Below are 17,477 nucleotides of genomic sequence, written 5' to 3'. Positions count from 1 at the left end.
ATTCAGTGATTCGTGACAAACTGGCACGTTCGCTAAGCCCGATCTTGCCGTTTGTGTTCCGTGGTGTTTGTCACAAATACCAAGCATGTGGAGCTAAGTAAGAATCTACAAAAGAACTCGTGGGAAGAGCAAAATGCTTAATCCTTAAATGCATATACCTAACGATTAATATTCATAAACGTACTCTAAAGTTATCATTATCAAGCCGATAAAGTTCGTTTGTCCTTTTCTATCACACCAATACGTCGGAAAGGGACAAACGAACTTTATCGGCTTGATAACTTTAGAGTACGTTTATGAATATAAGGGGGTAAGACTGTACAGTGTGCACACTTATCATTTGATAATTTATTTCCAGCAATTCCAGCTTAAAGCTTTATCATCAGGAAAAAAACGTGAATAAATAGGTACATAAATAACAGATAGTATAAAGAATAAGTGACGTACCTGCTGGAGCGCCTTCTGCACGTTGTGGGGCAGCGCGTGCGGCGCGGGCTTGGAGGGCGGCGGCGAGCCGAGCTGCGGCTGCGGCGGCGGGCTGGGCCCGGCCGCGGGCATGCCGCGCGTGTTCATGGCCGCCATGCGCCGCCGCAGCAGCTGCTGCTGCTGCACGCGCTGCTGCACCTGCTGCTGCTTCAGCTTCTGCTTGATGCTCGAGCAGAACGGCACCGAGCACTTGGTCTCCTGGCAGTGTTTCGCGTGGTAGCAGCACAGCGCGATAAGCTGCTTGCAGATCGGGCAGTCGCCCTTCGTCTTGCGCTTGCAGATCTTGGTGTGCGCGACGACGCGCTTCATCTTCTGGCACGAGGGCAGGCGGCAGTTGGCGTCGCGGCACTGGCACGCGTGCACCAGCGACTGGATGCAGCGCTGGATGGAGAGCTTGCGCGCCTCCTGCGGGTTGGCCTGCTTCATGTCGCCCGGCGAGGAGCCGACGTCGATGTCGAGGCCGAGCTTCTCCATGCGGTGCGGGTGGCCCTCCTTCTCGTGGCAGGGCACGCAGAGGTCGAAGTCGTCGCAGACGGTGCAGTGGTAGCGCGTCTCGACGTGCGACTTGCACGAGTTGCACGTGTAGACGAACTTGTCCTGGCCCTGGTTGTGCAGCTCGTAGAGCATGCAGAGCGTGGAGAAGCGCGCGCGCCGCGTCGACGAGAACTCGTAGTGGCGGTCGCGCGCCATCGTCAGGAATGCGTCGCGCCCGTCCATGAGATCGCAGTTCACGAGCGGGTCGGGGTCACCGATCGGCTGGAAACAAACAACCACATTTAGGCCTCATAGCTTGTGACACATACAAAAAAACTTCACATTAAACATTGTCTGGATAACTTGGATTAAATTATCTCATAATATGGAACACTTACCGCTAAGCTGGCAGCAGATTGCGCGGAATGTAGCCTAATGACGAAGAACACCTCCTTGTGTTTCTCCATGGTCGCGAATATCTTCGCGCTGAGGTCGCTGCCCTGCTGCTGGTCGCTCTGCTTCTTGCTGTTCTTCCTCTGCGCCGCCTTCGATTTGTTCGACTTCTTCGCTTTCTTCTGGCCCTTCTTCTTGCCGTCGGGACCTGCCTCGTTGTCCTCCGACGACTGGAATATCTACAAATTAATTTAGTTGTTAGGGAGTGCAATGCTATGTACAGAGCGGTGAAGTATGGTGTTAGTCGTTAGTGATTAATATTTTAGGTGCATTTTGTAAGGGTTTTGTGATTTAGAAGTTCTTTTTACAGAAAGAATTTAGGAGATTTGGTGTAAAATAAAATTTAAGGTCGTCAGGTTAGCATCGCGTGTATTTACTTGATTTTATTTAGACTGAAGTGTATGGCGTTGGAGGTTTTACGGGAGAGTACGTGAAAGATGAGACTGTCCAAGTGTCCAGTATAGAATGAATCTATTGAAGGAAAAGAGTTTCCTTTATATAGTACACAATGTCTTTGTTCGTGTGAGGTGAACTGTGATGACATAGAGAATAGAAAGAGTATATTAAATCAATATAATACAAGTTACAGATATATCGGATTACAAAGGTAGGCGAATACAAGGTTCCGAGAAATGGATAATGAATTATTATATTTTAATGTAGGCCAAGGTGAGCTCACGATGCAAGTATAATAGGTATGCACATACCTATCCTTCGTGGGTGGTCTGTGTGTGTATGTACGTAGGTACCTCGAGGCTATTTTTATTGAAATTCTAATCGCAAAATACTTAATGGTTATTTACCAAAACATATTAAAAATGTATACCTTATGATTAGAGGTAGGGTTAGAATAGGTAACAGATATTTTACGACACGCATCGCTTGTTAAGGCCGATATTACACTATCATAGAAATATGATCACAGCATAGATAAGATGCCGTCCTTTTTCTTCGCGTTGGAGAAAAGGGACGACATACAGACCTATGACCCTATATGATAAGATCATGTACTATCTTTCTTAAGTGGATGGAGCTTCGCTAATGAAATGACTTTAACATGAGCAATGTGATGAGAAGTGTCGTGGAACTTACGCCTAGTCTATCCCAAGCTTTAACCTTATTGATGGACCAATAGTGAAGAGATCTGATCAATGAATAGTGTTAAGAGATGTAGCACTCACCACTGCCTCAGCGGCTTCAGCCTGTTTTCTCTTCTCCTCCTCCTCCTGGTCGAGCTCCTTGATGGACTCCTCAAGCACGTTGGGCCAGAAATCCCCCTCGAAATACGGCAGTTCCGCCGCCGACGAGATGTTGTCCTCCATAGCTTGCTTAAGAATATCCTTGTAGTCTAAAATTATCCTTTCTATAATACCCTTGTCTAACATTTTCTTGTACCACTCCTGTAGTCTTTTGGGTTTGGGTATTTTCTGTTCAGGCGGATGGCAATGGAAAATGTAGTCGTCGCCCTCCGAGGGCGGACAGGCCCAGATGTGGGCCATGGTGTAGCCCAGTTGCTTGGCGTAGTCTAGGTAACCTAATAGTATCTCGTGGTACACCGCCGTCCGGTATTGCTGCGGGTTGAAGAAGTGTACCGAGTCTAGATATGCTATGTAAACACGCCTCGTGTTTGGTGATGGACTTTCGCTCCCGTATTCCTGGAAACAAGTTTCATTTAGTGAACGATGCCAATATCGGTTTGTATAAGGGACCAGTTTTCGCGTGATGTCATGCCAATTAGGCTAGAAGTCAATAAAAATTACAAAATTGTTCAAACGCAGAGAGCCAATATTCCTAACTGTTATGTCATGGTGTCCTAATCTGTTGAAAACGCAAAATAACGTAGGGCAAGCCAAACGGCCGCCGCGGTCGTCCAAAACAGGTAACAGTCTATGCATTTTAATCATGTCGCGGCAACGAGCGGCACAAACAAAGCGTATAGACTTGAATGTACTTGTTTGTAACGACAGCCGCGGTCGCGAACCACACCGAGACGTCCAGTGGCCCGTTTCTCAAAAGGTACAAGCCTTGTATTACAAGTGTGTCTCCATGACAACCCATAGGATTTGACAGTTCGCGCACTTGTAATACAAGGCTTGTACCTTTCGAGAAACAGGCCCCAGTCCGCGGTTTAAATGAAATCAGCGAACTTATCTCAGGCAGCGTTCCCACTTATGCGTCGCGTGTCTCGGGGCGCGCAAGGGGCGTCCGCGCCACGCCGCTTAAGTGTAATTCAAAAAACGCCTCCTCAGTACATTTTGTATAGGAAAGACGTAAGACGCGCCCCAGGTGGCGTGGCGGCGGCGGGGCGCGCGCCGCGCCGCTTGGCGGCGCGCCTTACGTCCTTCCTATACAAAATGTACTGAGGAGACGCTTTTTGAATTACACTCAGGTGGCGTGGCGCGGACGCCCTTTGCGCGCCCCGAGACACGCGACGCATAAGTGGGAACGCTGCCTCAGACAAGCACGTCACATCTGTAGGTACACACTAAGCTACTTGGTACTGTTTTAATACTGGCTGTTCTTTTTATTAAAGATTGAATTGGCAAAAGTTCGCTCTTCTGGCTCAGTGATGGCAGTGAAGGTGGCAAAAATACGACAGTGCAGTTCCTATTACTACAAAGCGAATGTTAGTTGCCAATGTCACTACCGTATTTCAGGCAATAAGGGCTGCTTTTCATATATTTTTTGTAACAAACTATCGACTTTTGTGCCAGACCAGTTTGTATGACTGACAATTGATAAGATACCTAAAGCCTATGTAATTGCCAGTAATCTGTGTGGACCAAGATGATAGTAATCAACTAGAATTTCGAAAATAAAAGAAACAGCAATATCTTTGGAAATAATAACACCGATTTAAGATTATAACTACCTGGACATGCATGCCAAAGAAACAGACGTCGACGCCGTCGACCTCCTCAAATGCGAACAATGCTTTAGCCCGGTACGGGAACTCCGCGCACAGCTCGCCCGAGTCCACGAACCGCGAGCGCATGCCCGGCTTCACTTCCACCATCTGCACAATGTTACAATTATAATGTAATACTCAATTACTCATAATACAAATGGGACTAAGAGAAAATATTAGGACAGGTCAAAAAACGTCACCTAATACTAAAAACTATCTAATGGTTCTAACCAAGGTCTGTTCTGTTATTTATCTACAGTCTACGCGCGAGCTATATAGAGATCGAAAAAAGTTTGACTAAAGCACCGCATCTTTGTTCTTTTGGTCACGAAATTAACGACGCAACAAACATAACACATATGCCATTATTATAGCCCATGGCATAGCCAGGTCGTAATCTCATGGACTTTATACCCTTTTTAAGAGTCTTTTATCTGAACTATTATGAACAGTCTTATTTACTGATAAAGTCCAAATTTGTTCAGCAAGAGGAGTAAAAATATCATCCACTTTAGCTAAAGTATGCGCCCAACTTTAGTATCCGCGTTTGATATATTAGTTGTGTTGAACATCAACCGTTAAAATGACGGCAATTCCAACAAGACCATGAAAGAAATTTTACGAAATCTTGCGCACTCGCTCAAAAGTCCATACTTATAGCCGTGCTAGATGTATGGATTGGCGCGCGAGAACGAAATATTTTGCTTAGCAGTAATGATTTTCTCAGCCGAAAAAGTAGCTTTAGGTACTCGTCCCATAAAAAACGAATAAGCAATGAGCTATCAGCGATAAAAACGAACAAAATATAATCGCTCCCGTGTAAATAAAAAGCGAGCGATGAGACGAATGCCTTATTCAGTAAAATAATTTAAAAAGTGACCTCACCTTATCCGAGGACGCGACCACCCTGATATGCACCTCGCCGGACCCAGCCTCTTTCTTCTTAAGGAAGTTGTTGACTCTAGTCTCTATATACTGTCCGAGCTTGGACGAGGGCAGCCTCTTCGCGCAGAACTTGTTATCTTTTCTCTTCGCCCCCTTCTTCTTGAGGCAGTTATCACAGCAGAAGCCCTGGGGCCAGATGGAGTCGTGGTGCAGCACGCAGATCTGGTGCTGCTTGCGACCGCAGTCCATGCACACGACGAATGGCTCTTGTTCTAGGTGGTCGTTCTTCATCTCTTTGAACTGGTCCTTCTTGATCGCGCTGAAATGTTTTTAAGCGGTTAGATGGATGATTATCTAAAGTAATTCGATTCATTTAAACCTGAATATTTATGTTGTGAAAAATTCAACGAAATATGTCTAAAGTGAAAACTTTACCCTGCAAGAACTGTGGCCAAACAATTTTACTTTTGTAAAACTATAGTTTTCTAGGAAAAAACATAGACGAACTTTTTACCGTGGTTCTTTTATCTTTAACCTCTAACACTTAGAATTTTGAAGAGCATTTCTTGTCTGCGACGGTAGCATGAAGTTATACGAAGATTTGTATTATTTATCAGACTGGGCTGTCAGAAATGAGCTGGATATTTTTTTGTTTTATTTATCGCAATACGGCGGTAAAAGGAATAACAAAATAAGATTTGAATATAACCATATTTCGCTTGATAAGTATTACCTTAAACCTTAACTAAAAGTAATAACGCCCTTTAATTATTCAGAAAGGGACTCGCTTAAAAAATCATAATAAAAAATATAAGTATACTCACGTTTGCGTCTGCATAGGATCGTCGCCGAGCGTGACGGTGTCGCCCTGGATGTCGTTGAAGCATTTCTGGCAGAAGGTGTATCTATCGGACACAACCCCATACGCTTTTAGACTACATTCGACATTCGAAGTGAAGCGTGTGCGTGTGCGTGGAAGGAGGCGTGAAGGAGCGAAACAAAAAATTAGTAAGCAATGAACAAAACGGGTTAGATTTTACACAGCAGGAAGATAGGTACACAGTGGAGGGCCATAGTCTGAACACAGGAGATATGATTCATGGGTGATTTTGATTTATTAGTGTTAGTGTAGCCACATTGGCGTAGTACAGGTTTTGGGGACCTTTTTTCAACTCAGTTTATACGTATTTCGGCAACTATACGACTGCGTATAGTTCTAATTCTTTAAAATGCTTATGACTCTTATGAGGTACCCCCCCAAGTTAATAAATTTTAAGGCCATAATTTTAACGAAAACTCATCTCTTGTATTCAGATATTCAACGGAAAGGTATAAGCACAAACATATTCACGCATTGCATGTATAATGAAAAACAGGCGTGTTTTAATGTAAATATGTTTGTGACATAAAAGGCGTAAGATCCTATTTGTACGGTCCACATACCGCACATTGCCATCTCAGCGAAATTACTTACAATTGCGTAAAGCATTAGAATACGAGTCAGTTCACGTGCATAATTACCGCCCATCACGCGTGTTCTCATTAGCATTTTCATTCATTATTTCGCGCTTTTATACTTAAGGTATTTTAGTGACAATAAAGTGTTTCGGCAATAGTGAGTGTTATCATTACATCAAGCAACCAACAGAATATAACTGGTGTACGGAGCACTAGCAGCCCATACATCAATTTGGTCCTTCGAGTCTTTATAGTGTTTTTCGAGTGCCTAACGTGTAGTATCGAATCGGTTTGGCTGGCCTCCCACAAGCGGGTCTCACCAGTCGGATTGAGAAGGCGTCTACGCTACACCGGGCATAAGGGAACACTGTTTGACCAGCATAGCAGCACCAGCAGCTGCATCATAGAGCAGAATATCAGACCTTTACAGCAGTATACAGCTAAAATTTAGCAGCACCAGCAGCTGCACTTATTTAGCAGTTTACATCATAATCAGCATATCACAGCATATCAAAAGCAGTAAGCATATCATAGCAAAATGGGATCTACACAGGAAATGTTGGAAACCCAATCAGAGCTTATGGAAAGCATGAGCAAGTTTCTTGAAAATTTTAAAAAGGATGGACATGATCGCAAGACTCCTGACAGGATCCCGAGAAGGTTACAAATTCTTGACCGGTATTGGGAGGATTTTCAAGCAAACCACAAGAAACTTTGTGAAGGGGAGGATGTCGAGCATCCTTACTTTTACGACAATCAATTTGAAACCGCGGAGCAATTTTACAAAACCACAAGGCAGTACGTATGTACCTTCTTGAAGCAGGAACGTAAGTTAGCAGATATATCACCATTATCAGAAGCATCTACATCAAAGAGGGAACCATCACCCCAACCAAGTCATCGAGACAGGGCGGAACAACCCCGCCCGCCGATGGCGGAGCAGCTCCAGGTACCAACTACATTGCAGACGGGGTCTACTCACAATAGTGACCCCGCTCCTATCAATACAGAAGCAACAGATACAACATCTCGTGGGTCTCTTAGCAAAACTGATGAGATGTTGCGTAAGCAAGCCAGCAATTTTAGAGCATTCGTCAGAACTGTATCAAACACTGTCTTAGAGCATCTTAACGAAAAATGGGAATTTGAGGATGCTCTCAAGACTCTACAAGCACGGTGGACCGCCATAGATACCCTGCACTGGGAACTTGACAGCATTTTAGAATCAAGAAATCTCACGTATGAGATGAATTACAACACTTATGAGATGCAGTTTAACAAAGTCAAGAAAGAAATAAACACCAAAATGTGGTCGGTCTCTCACAGAGAAAAGTCAACACCTAAGATGGAAATTCCAGTATTCAGTGGCAGTTATCAACATTGGACCATTGGTTTGATTTATATTGTACTACTGATACACTGATTTCGATAAAATTATATTTCAGAAAATTTACAATAAAAATTTGATACAAGTTTATTTAAAATAAAGGACTTTTTGTTTTTGTGGCGTCCCATGTCTATAGAACCTTTTAATCAAAATATTCCAGTATGCGATACGGGTATTAAATTATCTTAATCTAAAACTCTTTGGCTTCGGTTATTACAAAATGGGAAATTCAATACCCTGGTTGTAATAATTATCTTCAAAATATAAATTAGTTGATACAATAGAAAAATAATCAACCTACATAAAACGTAAGTTTTGACAAACTTAAGGTGCAGAAGGTAGGGAAAAAGAAAATGTGCTTTATAGCAAATTAAACAGGGGATAACATGAGTAGAAAGCACCGACATCTATTTGCAGTATGATGTAGATAACATTGAATTAAAACATAAGATGTAATACAGTTTATTTTCACCAATCTGGCCATGATTTACTGTGGAAGGAAGAGTGATGCGCATACTTGCATAGTATTTCTGAAAATGTTATGACTAGTTAGGACAAGGTCTTTCAGTCCCTGACCATTTTAGAAACAATAAAGATTTTAGGCTTCTTAGGTATCGCCTAACAAAACCATTATGGCACTTCTGAAGTAACCTCTTCAAGGAACCTTTTGGAGTGTTCATCCATACAAATATAATAAATGGGAAACTGTGTGTGTCTGTTTGTTTGTCCGTCTTTCACGGCAAAACAGAGCGACGAATTGACGTGATTTCTTTAACTGGAGATAGTTGAAGGGATGGAAAGTGACATAGGTCAGTTTTGTCTCTTCCTAATCCCCCACTTCCCTAAAATGTGGAGTGGAAGATTGTATGGAGCATTTGGAAATTTTTTAATTTAAACGCGAGCGAAGTCGCGGGCAAAAGCTATTGAGGTATATTTTAGCTTAATTGTGTTAGTGGGTTTGTCATACATGCGACATTTTAGAATATCCATAAAATTAAATATTTTGACGCATCGCCCTTGTCTGCAAATTACGGCCACCACAACAGGTTTCCACAAAATAACGCCAGATTCCATATGTTAAATGAAATGTTAGTGAAAAACCCAAACTTATGTAAATAAATGGTAAGCAAATGCACGGTTGTGGGTGAAATTGGTGAAAGTAAACTTTGTTACAATGACTACACACATTTATGTAACACATAAAACCCCACAGTGAAAGGAAATATGAAGAAAACATGTGCAGTATGGTATATGTAGCGTGGTAACGGATTTTATAGCATCTACTAGAATTTTATCATTGAAATTATTTGAGATGAATGACATTAAAATTTTGTTTTTTGGTTTATGATATCATTCTAATAATAGCAAGGTTGATATTAGAACGAAGTATATTGCCTCAAATAATTTAAATTTTAAATGTTTGTTCAAATGCTTATAAAACTTTACGACAAAATATTATTTTGTATGATGGTTCAATGTTCCACTTATTGCTAAACAAACCTAAGTACTTTAAACAATGTTTCTATAAGCGTTTGGACAAAATCAGTTGGAATAAATAAATACATTTTCTAATTGTAACAAAATAATTTTAGACAGTTGCAAATAATATTTACAAGAACATAAGTTGACAAATGAATAGTAAGATTTTATCATTTTCATTTATTTTTCAGAGCCATAAGGGCATAATAACTTAGGTACATGAAATGAAGGAAAAATGCGACCTGAGCTGTTGCGATTGGCGAGTGGTTTAAAAGCAACTGGCGTCGTTGCAGGTTACGCCGGTTCGTTGCCAGTCTTGGTCACTTTTTCCTCCATATATGTAATGTCTGTTTGAACCCTTTAATACATACGAAGCCATTAATGGCCGATATGATTTTGAACTCTACTCAGAACTATTAAAGTTTAAATTTCAACAATATTTTTTTAATGAATGTTGCAAAGGGTTCATTTTTACTAGCGGTACATACCTGTTCTGGTAGCTGAAGTATTTAGCGTCCCTAGGGATGGTGCAGAGCTGCTTGCCGTAGCAGCACAGCACCTGCGGGTTGAACGTGTACTTCCGCCCGCAGCAGTAGCCGAGGCTCTGCATCACAGGGTCTATCTCTTGCTCGAACACTTCTGACAGCTACAGAGAGATGTGGTTAGTGGTGAGAACGGTTTTATGCTATAGGGACGGGAAGGCTGTAAAGCTTGACCAGAAATATGTGACTATTGTCAGGAGGGCGCTGTTATTCTGATGTATGCGGTGATAGTTCAGTATAGTATGAAGAAAATAGTTGTAATGAAATTCCGCAATATGACGCGCAGTCATATATTTCTAGTCAGGTTTTTAAAATACCAGGCACAACTTGCGATCTCGCGCGAGTCCATACTTGAAATCGCGCTAGATGTACTCGCGTGCGAGAACGCAAATAAAATTGTGCTAGATAGCTTGACGATATTCAATTTTTATTTAAGTTTGTGCTGTAATACGTAAGCAAAATTTCGTGACTAAGTAGTGCTTCCTATAGGTCGACATCCAGGGCCACGCAGCAAGCTCATCCATATAAGTGTCAGATTTGTATGGTCCTCCGGATTGCATTGGAAACCTCTTTTTGGCCTTGTACAAAAACACAAAAAAGGAAAATGTTACAAATAAGAAGACATAAAATGGAGACGGTGCAACAAAAGGGACGGCCTAAAATAGAGATTGAAGAGGCGTTTTTTCGTAATATTTGCTATGAGAATTAAAACATAATGAGACACGCTACTCACCTTTGTACAATATCTGTAGACCCTAGAATTCTTCCTATTATAAAGCCACGCGTTGTCGAACATGAGCCATACGTCGTCGACGTACTCCCACGGGTCCTTGTACTCGCCGCGGTCGAGTTTCATCTTGATGGTAGACAGGTCTATAGGCTTGGTGACGATGTCGAAGTAGTCCGGGATGCCGAGCGCTTGCGCGTCCACTGGCTGGCGGAACGGCGCGGACTCGTCGAGGCGGAACAGTTTCTCTAGGGTGGGCATGAGGGCTTGGCGCAGGTCCTCGGGTTTGAACACGAATATGCGCTTCGGACCGCTAGCCGGTTCGCCGCTACTCGTGGCTTCCACGGGCTCCTGGGTAGGACGTAATTTATTAGTACAGCCAGGCAATTATGATCGCGCGATAAATGATAAAACATCAGGCCGTCCCTATCGCACTATTTGTAAGAGCGAAAGGGACGGCCCGATGTTTTATCATTTATCGCGCGACCATGATTGTCCTGCTGGGCAAAAACTAAGACAATTAATTTAAATATTGAAACGTTATAGATTATAAAATGCAAGTTATAATAATGTCAAGAGATATACAAAACGGAGAAGTCTCTTAAATGAGAGATTTTAAGAGCCCAGTGTCAGTCAGTACCGAACCATCTTAGGCATCGTCTAGGCGGCACTCAAAATGTAATCGAAGTTTTACAATTTTCCCTAAATCAGTACTATAAATTACTAATGAACAGACAATTTAATATCGGACAGAGTATTCATTAAAATCAATTCTTTGTTAGACCATGTTACGATAACGTGAAGTCGGCGTCAATCATAACGCGTGAAGTCGTCGTCACTAACCTCTTTGACCTCCGTCTTAATCTCGGTCTTGATCTCCTGCTTGACGGCGGCGAAGCTGTCGTTGGTGGGCTGCGAGTGCGCGGCGGCGGAGTCGGCGGGCTCGTCGTGCATGGACTTGCCGCCTTGGTCGGGGTCCAGCGGCTCGTCCTTGACGCGCACGTCAGGCGCGGGCGCGGGCGGCGCGGGCTCGGGCGGCGGCGAGGGCGCGGGCGCGGGCGAGGGCGGCGCGGGCGTGGCGGGCGTGGCGGGGGCGGCGCGCCCGCGCCCGGCCCGCCCGGGCCCGGCGAGGGGGACGCTCGCCCGAACGTGTGGTTCATGAAGGGACTCGCGGCCGGCCCGCCCGATAGCCGCATCTATTTCAATATAACACAGATTATAAAAATATACATTTTTAAACAAATGGCCGAGATTGAATTCGGTAAAAAGTAACCGTGGGAGATTACGAAACGTAGCTTGTCTTTAAAATGTAATTTTTCGTTAAGTAATATTTTAAAGTGATTCGTGAGACAAATCGGTGGAGGAAAATTGTTCCGACACGTGGTGGCGAAATATCAAAAACGGCTTGTACATGACAGTTTTGTTGGACTGTGCTATTAGGAGGCAACGTTAAGTCGATGGGGTACTGTCTCGGTTACGGAAGGAGGAAATATTTAACATAAAAGTTTTACTAAGGTTGGGAGGATTGAACACCAAAAACGGAAAAAAAGTTATTTGGACTCTTTGTATACTTTCGATTTTTACATTCGTGGATACACATTTGCATTATTTGCAATACATTTGATTATTATTGAAAACACTATTTATTACTGAAAACATACCTTAGCTTGGTCTTGTTGCATCGCCTGCTGCTGTGAGGGGTCGGAGACGGAGGCGGGCCCGTTGGTCTGCAGCGGCGCGTACTGCGGCTGCTGCGCGACGGCGGGCTGCGGCGGCGGCGCGGGCGCGGGCGAGGCCATGGCCTGGAAGGGCGACATGCCGGGCTGCGCGCCGTTGGGCGTGGGCGGCAGGCCGGGCGACGGGCCGGGCGGCGCGGCGGGGAACGTCATGCGGCCGCCGGCGAGCAGGCCGCCCATGCCGGGCGAGGGGATGCGCATGCCGAGCGGCGCGCCCGCGCGCGGCATGCCGGCGCCCACGCCTGCCGCCTGCCCGGCCACGCCCACCCCCACCCCCACCCCTCCCGGCCCGCCGGGGCCCACGGGCCGCGCGCCTGCCATCACCTGCGAAATTACAATCATGGTTAGACCTTCGTTTAAGGGCCAGTTGCGTCAATCACAGTTACATGGCAAAGCAGGACTGTATGGCAGTATTAACTAGTGTAATTCACTAAGTGCTCAGCAACGGCAGAACTGTTCACCTGGCGATTTTTGACAGCTGCGATATGTTCCTTGACCCTTTCCACTGTGCTTTTGGTGAGAAGCACTTTTGTCAAGTCATACAAAATAATACGTGAAGCCATTGAAATTAAGAACTATAAAAATTTCAATCAAAACGAAGGTTTTAATATCTCATCCACATGGAATCCCGTCATTAGTAAATGTAAGAAGAAACAAATATCGCAGATTGAAAAACCGAATACCGTGAGTGTTGTGTGTCGACAAGGTGACATCCCTAGTGCAAAAACTGTTCAAGTGGTTAGTCAGGATCAAGTGCGGATAGTTCGAATTACTCGTACAGCTAGAAGATGTTGATGCCAACTTCAGCCAATCTGCCGTCCTTGAAACGTTGGAGGTTAGTGTTTAAAACATAGTAATACGCGATTCAATCCCGTTTGCAATTTTAAATATATGTTACAAAACTCAACAAACTAATCAGTTGTTGTGTTGTTAGAAATGACACCAAGAGTCCAATCACTGTTCAGTGTTCATAAGTCCTAAAATAAGAGAATATTCCCACATACCTTGCCACCGGGAGGCATGCCGGGCTGCTGCAGCCCCTGCTGCTGCGCCTGCAGCTGCTGCTCCTTCCGCTTCTGTCTCTTCTCTTCTAGCTCCTTCTGTATCTTGTATATCTTCTCGGCCAGCAGGTGGTAGTACTCAGAGCGCGTGCTGGCCATCTCGTACATGTCGCCTTCGACCTTCCGCGCGTACGCTACTAGGTTGTGCATTCTCTTATCTAACATTGCTGTGGGGTCTGGGGTTGGGAAGATAGCTTGCACCCTGTGGAAAAATTGCAATTATGTATTCCAACATCAACAAGATTTGGTCTTTCCGAATAAAATAATGAACGCAGTGTAGTCACGCACGTCAGTCATTGTCGCAAATTTATTGAGCTGCCGGTTACAGAAATGAAAGCTGAAAAGCTGTCGGTTACAGCATAGCAACCTATCTGAGAGAGCTCGGCTCGAAAGAAAGAAACGTTATATTCGTCATTTCAATCTCGCTAACTACGTTAATGTTACCTTCGATAATTTCTTTGGAAACCTCACAGGTTTTCGGATCGTCGGCACCTAGACACCTTTACTTTACGGCAGCTGATCGATGCAATGGTGGCATAACTACACAGTGACACTATTTTCAATAGTGCAGATGCTAAAAAGGTGCAACTGTGGGGAGAGTAAGTGTTGAGGGACTTACAGTTTATGAACAAGATGGTTTCTGAGATCGGCTGTTATAGACTGGTGCCACTCCTTCGTGCCAGAGACGGGGTTGGCGGTGACGGGCCCGCCGGGGAGTTGGATTGTGCCAGCCCCCATCTGAAATAATACAACAATTTAATACTGAATGTTAATTAATCCGATTAATCGTATGCTGGAACGCGAATCCCCGTACGAGGAAACTATGTAAAAAAATTAATCGCTGCACACGCGAGGTTAAATTACAAATTTAGTCTATATCATATGGCAATTAAGGCTTAATTTTGTTTGCAGTTCAATTAAATTAGTTTCATTAGCGTTCAAAATAGTCTTGTCATTCATACATGTAAATGTCTTCTGTTACGCATAGTGAAACCTGCAAATTTCAATACTGGTTGTATTTTTTTTTTAATTAGTTTGCAATAATATTGAAGTTACATGCCAGTATGTTAGTGAATGTGATAGCCAGGGGCAAGGAGCAAAATTTACGGACACATAAAAGATCAGGATATGGTTTGGTTGACTTACACTGGTGACCAGCTGCTGGTGCTGCATGGAGTCGGGCATGTTGTGCTGGAAGAGCGGCTGCATGGGCCCCTGCGAGGGCTGCACGTCGGTGAGCGGCGGGCGCGGGCCCACGCCGGGCAGGCGCGCGCGCGGGAACATGCCCACGCTGGTGGGGCACGCGATGCCCAGCGCCTCGTACGCGCGCTTCATGTCCGGCGCCGGCTGCACGGGCTGCGCGCCCACGCCGCCCACGCCCACGCTGCCCACGCCCACGCCCGCGCTCGCCACCCCGCCCACTCCCGCGGGCGCCGTCACGCCCGCCACGCCCGCGACGCCCGCCGGCGCTACCCCTGCATGAGGCGCTCCGGCGGCTGCTGGAAATGTGTATTCAGTAAACACGTGCACACGTTTGACAGCCAACTTTTTGTTGACCACACTAAATAATCAAGGTTCAATCAAAACGTTCAACAGAAATCTTCACAAAAATTAATCAAATTCTCATTCCACTCACCATTTATTTGTGTATTATTTCTAGTCCGGTCCGCCTGTTTGAGGGGCAGGCAGACAGGGCAGTCATTCTTATTGCAATGTTTCCAATGGTTTATGATTTGTCGAGATGATGAACAATGAGGCACTGCACAGTTCTTGCCAGCCTGTGAACAAACCAGACACATTATGACACCTGCTTTCAGATAGAATTAGAAACATGTAGTTACATCTTTGCATGAGACAATGTTTGAGGTCCAAACCCAGAGATCTATAAAACTTCAGAGATTTACTGCAGGGCACTATTTACGTCCCGTATTGCGTCTTGCGGAGCATGCACTGCCAGATCTCGCCGTTGTTCTGCGACTCCTGGCACCAGTTGTAGCACTGTTCTGAGACACTCACCTGACAGGACATCATATGGTTGAGCACGCCCTTCATGGTCTTGCAGTGGGGCAGCGTGCACTGCCAGATCTCGCCGTTGTTCTGCGACTCCCGGCACCAGTACTCACTCACCTGACAGGACATCATATGGTTGAGCACGCACGCCCTTCATGGTCTTGCAGTGGGGCAGCGTGCACTGCCAGATCTTGCCGTTGTTCTGCGACTCCCGGCACCAGTACTCACTCACCTGACAGGACATCATATGGTTGAGCACGCCCTTCATGGTCTTGCAGTGGGGCAGCGTGCACTGCCAAATCTCGCCGTTGTTCTGCGACTCCCGGCACCAGTACTCACTCACCTGACAGGACATCATATGGTTGAGCACGCCCTTCATGGTCTTGCAGTGGGGCAGCGTGCACTGCCAGATCTCGCCGTTGTTCTGCGACTCCCGCCGCTGGCACTTATGCGCGTGCAGCAGCAGCACCAGTTGTTGCTGGATGAGCTTGCGCTTCTCCGGGTCGGCGATGGAGCCCGAGGGCGCCTGTTGCGGGCCGCCGGGACCGGGCGGCGCCGCTCCTTGTGTGGCAGCCTGCAATCAAAATAAATATGAATATCGTAGTAGAGAGATTAATGAAAATTACTTGCTAAAATCTGGAGAAGTTTACTGTTAGGAAAGCAACAGTTTTTATTAAAAAGGTTTAGTATTATAATTTTTGCAGTTCTTAAACTCGTTGTCCTGATATTTCTCAGTTATATGGTTTAATTTAAAGTAACCACTTGCCTCAGAGTGAAATCAGCTTCGTTTTAAGAACTGTCAAAACAAATTTGAACAACTTGCTAATATGGAATAAATCTAGTTGAGTGACGTCAGGGTCAATTCAGTTACTTTATATATTTCTACCTGACTTATTAAATAGAAATTGGATTTAAAAATAACTTCTGTGCATGTTTTTCTTATAATTATCTGATGCTTTATTTCGTGCATGGTATTATATTATGTACAATCAAGTTCCCTATCGAAGTGTGGGTGTGTGTAGGTACCTGCGGCTGGCTCTGCCCGCCGGCGGGCGCGCCGGGGGTCTGCGGGCTGGGCGCGGGCGGCACGGCCTGCGGCGCCTGGCCGCCCTGCTGCTCGGGCGCGCCGAAGCGCAGCCCCTGCGGCCGCTGCGGCTGCACGCCGCCGGCGCCGGGCGAGGTGCCGTACGCGGGGTGGTAGGGCGCGATGGGGTGCCCGCCGCTCGGCGCCGACATGCGCGCGTGGTGCGGCAGCGCGCCGCGCATCGCCGGCGCGAGCGCGTTCACGCGCCCGCCTAGCGGCCCGTTGCCCATCGCCTGTACCGAACGATACTGTTAACCGTTGGTTGCATTAAACAGTATGTCCATTAATTAATTGTTTGATGTTCCAGCCATCTCAAAATTTCCTAAATCGAAAAGATTCTTCATTACCAGGGCCTAGGAACTTTTATTGTCACAACAACAATACATTTTAATGCCAACAAAATTGCGAGTAATAAACCTTATGACACAACAATAATGTCCATGCTAATTATATTGTAATTATGTTACTACATTCTCAATTCTGATCTTTTTTCATGTATGCTTTGGGATAAAAATATTGATCAATTTTATAAAGCCTGGCCTGGCCAGATCTAGGGTTGCTAACACTACAATACTTCTCATTCAAGGGATATTTTACAACTCCAACAGGACTCTAACCTGCTACCTATTGAAACACCAACAAAAAAAATCGTATCACTCTCAGACAGGGTAACAAAATAATAGTATTTTATGTAACAGGCGTTTAAAGGAGGTCAAAAAAGACGAGTGGCAATTTGAGGCGAAGCCGAAAATTGTTATTCAGACGCCACGAGTATTTTTTGACTCAG

The 17,477-nt window shown here is 45.1% G+C and overlaps 1 protein-coding gene across 1 annotated transcript in view; it reads right to left on the bottom strand.

The window, feature by feature from the left end:
• The window catches only part of LOC125229126 (histone acetyltransferase p300-like), a 28,959-nt gene that overhangs the window by 3,393 nt on the left and 8,089 nt on the right, over positions 1-17,477 (bottom strand). Inside the window, exons 5-21 of the mRNA XM_048133905.1 lie at positions 16,633-16,938; positions 15,789-16,180; positions 15,613-15,757; positions 15,233-15,374; positions 14,743-15,095; positions 14,216-14,334; positions 13,540-13,798; positions 12,461-12,859; positions 11,639-11,995; positions 10,806-11,150; positions 10,019-10,176; positions 6,031-6,111; positions 5,207-5,525; positions 4,286-4,429; positions 2,595-3,068; positions 1,359-1,592; positions 448-1,242 (exon numbers count right to left, since the gene is read on the bottom strand). Coding sequence (XP_047989862.1) covers positions 448-1,242; positions 1,359-1,592; positions 2,595-3,068; positions 4,286-4,429; positions 5,207-5,525; positions 6,031-6,111; positions 10,019-10,176; positions 10,806-11,150; positions 11,639-11,995; positions 12,461-12,859; positions 13,540-13,798; positions 14,216-14,334; positions 14,743-15,095; positions 15,233-15,374; positions 15,613-15,757; positions 15,789-16,180; positions 16,633-16,938 — 5,022 coding nt within the window. The remainder of the gene's footprint in view (positions 1-447; positions 1,243-1,358; positions 1,593-2,594; positions 3,069-4,285; positions 4,430-5,206; positions 5,526-6,030; positions 6,112-10,018; positions 10,177-10,805; positions 11,151-11,638; positions 11,996-12,460; positions 12,860-13,539; positions 13,799-14,215; positions 14,335-14,742; positions 15,096-15,232; positions 15,375-15,612; positions 15,758-15,788; positions 16,181-16,632; positions 16,939-17,477) is intronic.

The sequence above is a fragment of the Leguminivora glycinivorella genome, chromosome 8 (assembly GCF_023078275.1).
Source record: "Leguminivora glycinivorella isolate SPB_JAAS2020 chromosome 8, LegGlyc_1.1, whole genome shotgun sequence".
Taxonomy (NCBI): Eukaryota; Metazoa; Arthropoda; class Insecta; order Lepidoptera; family Tortricidae; genus Leguminivora; species Leguminivora glycinivorella.
This window is presented reverse-complemented; position numbering and strand designations above follow the sequence as displayed.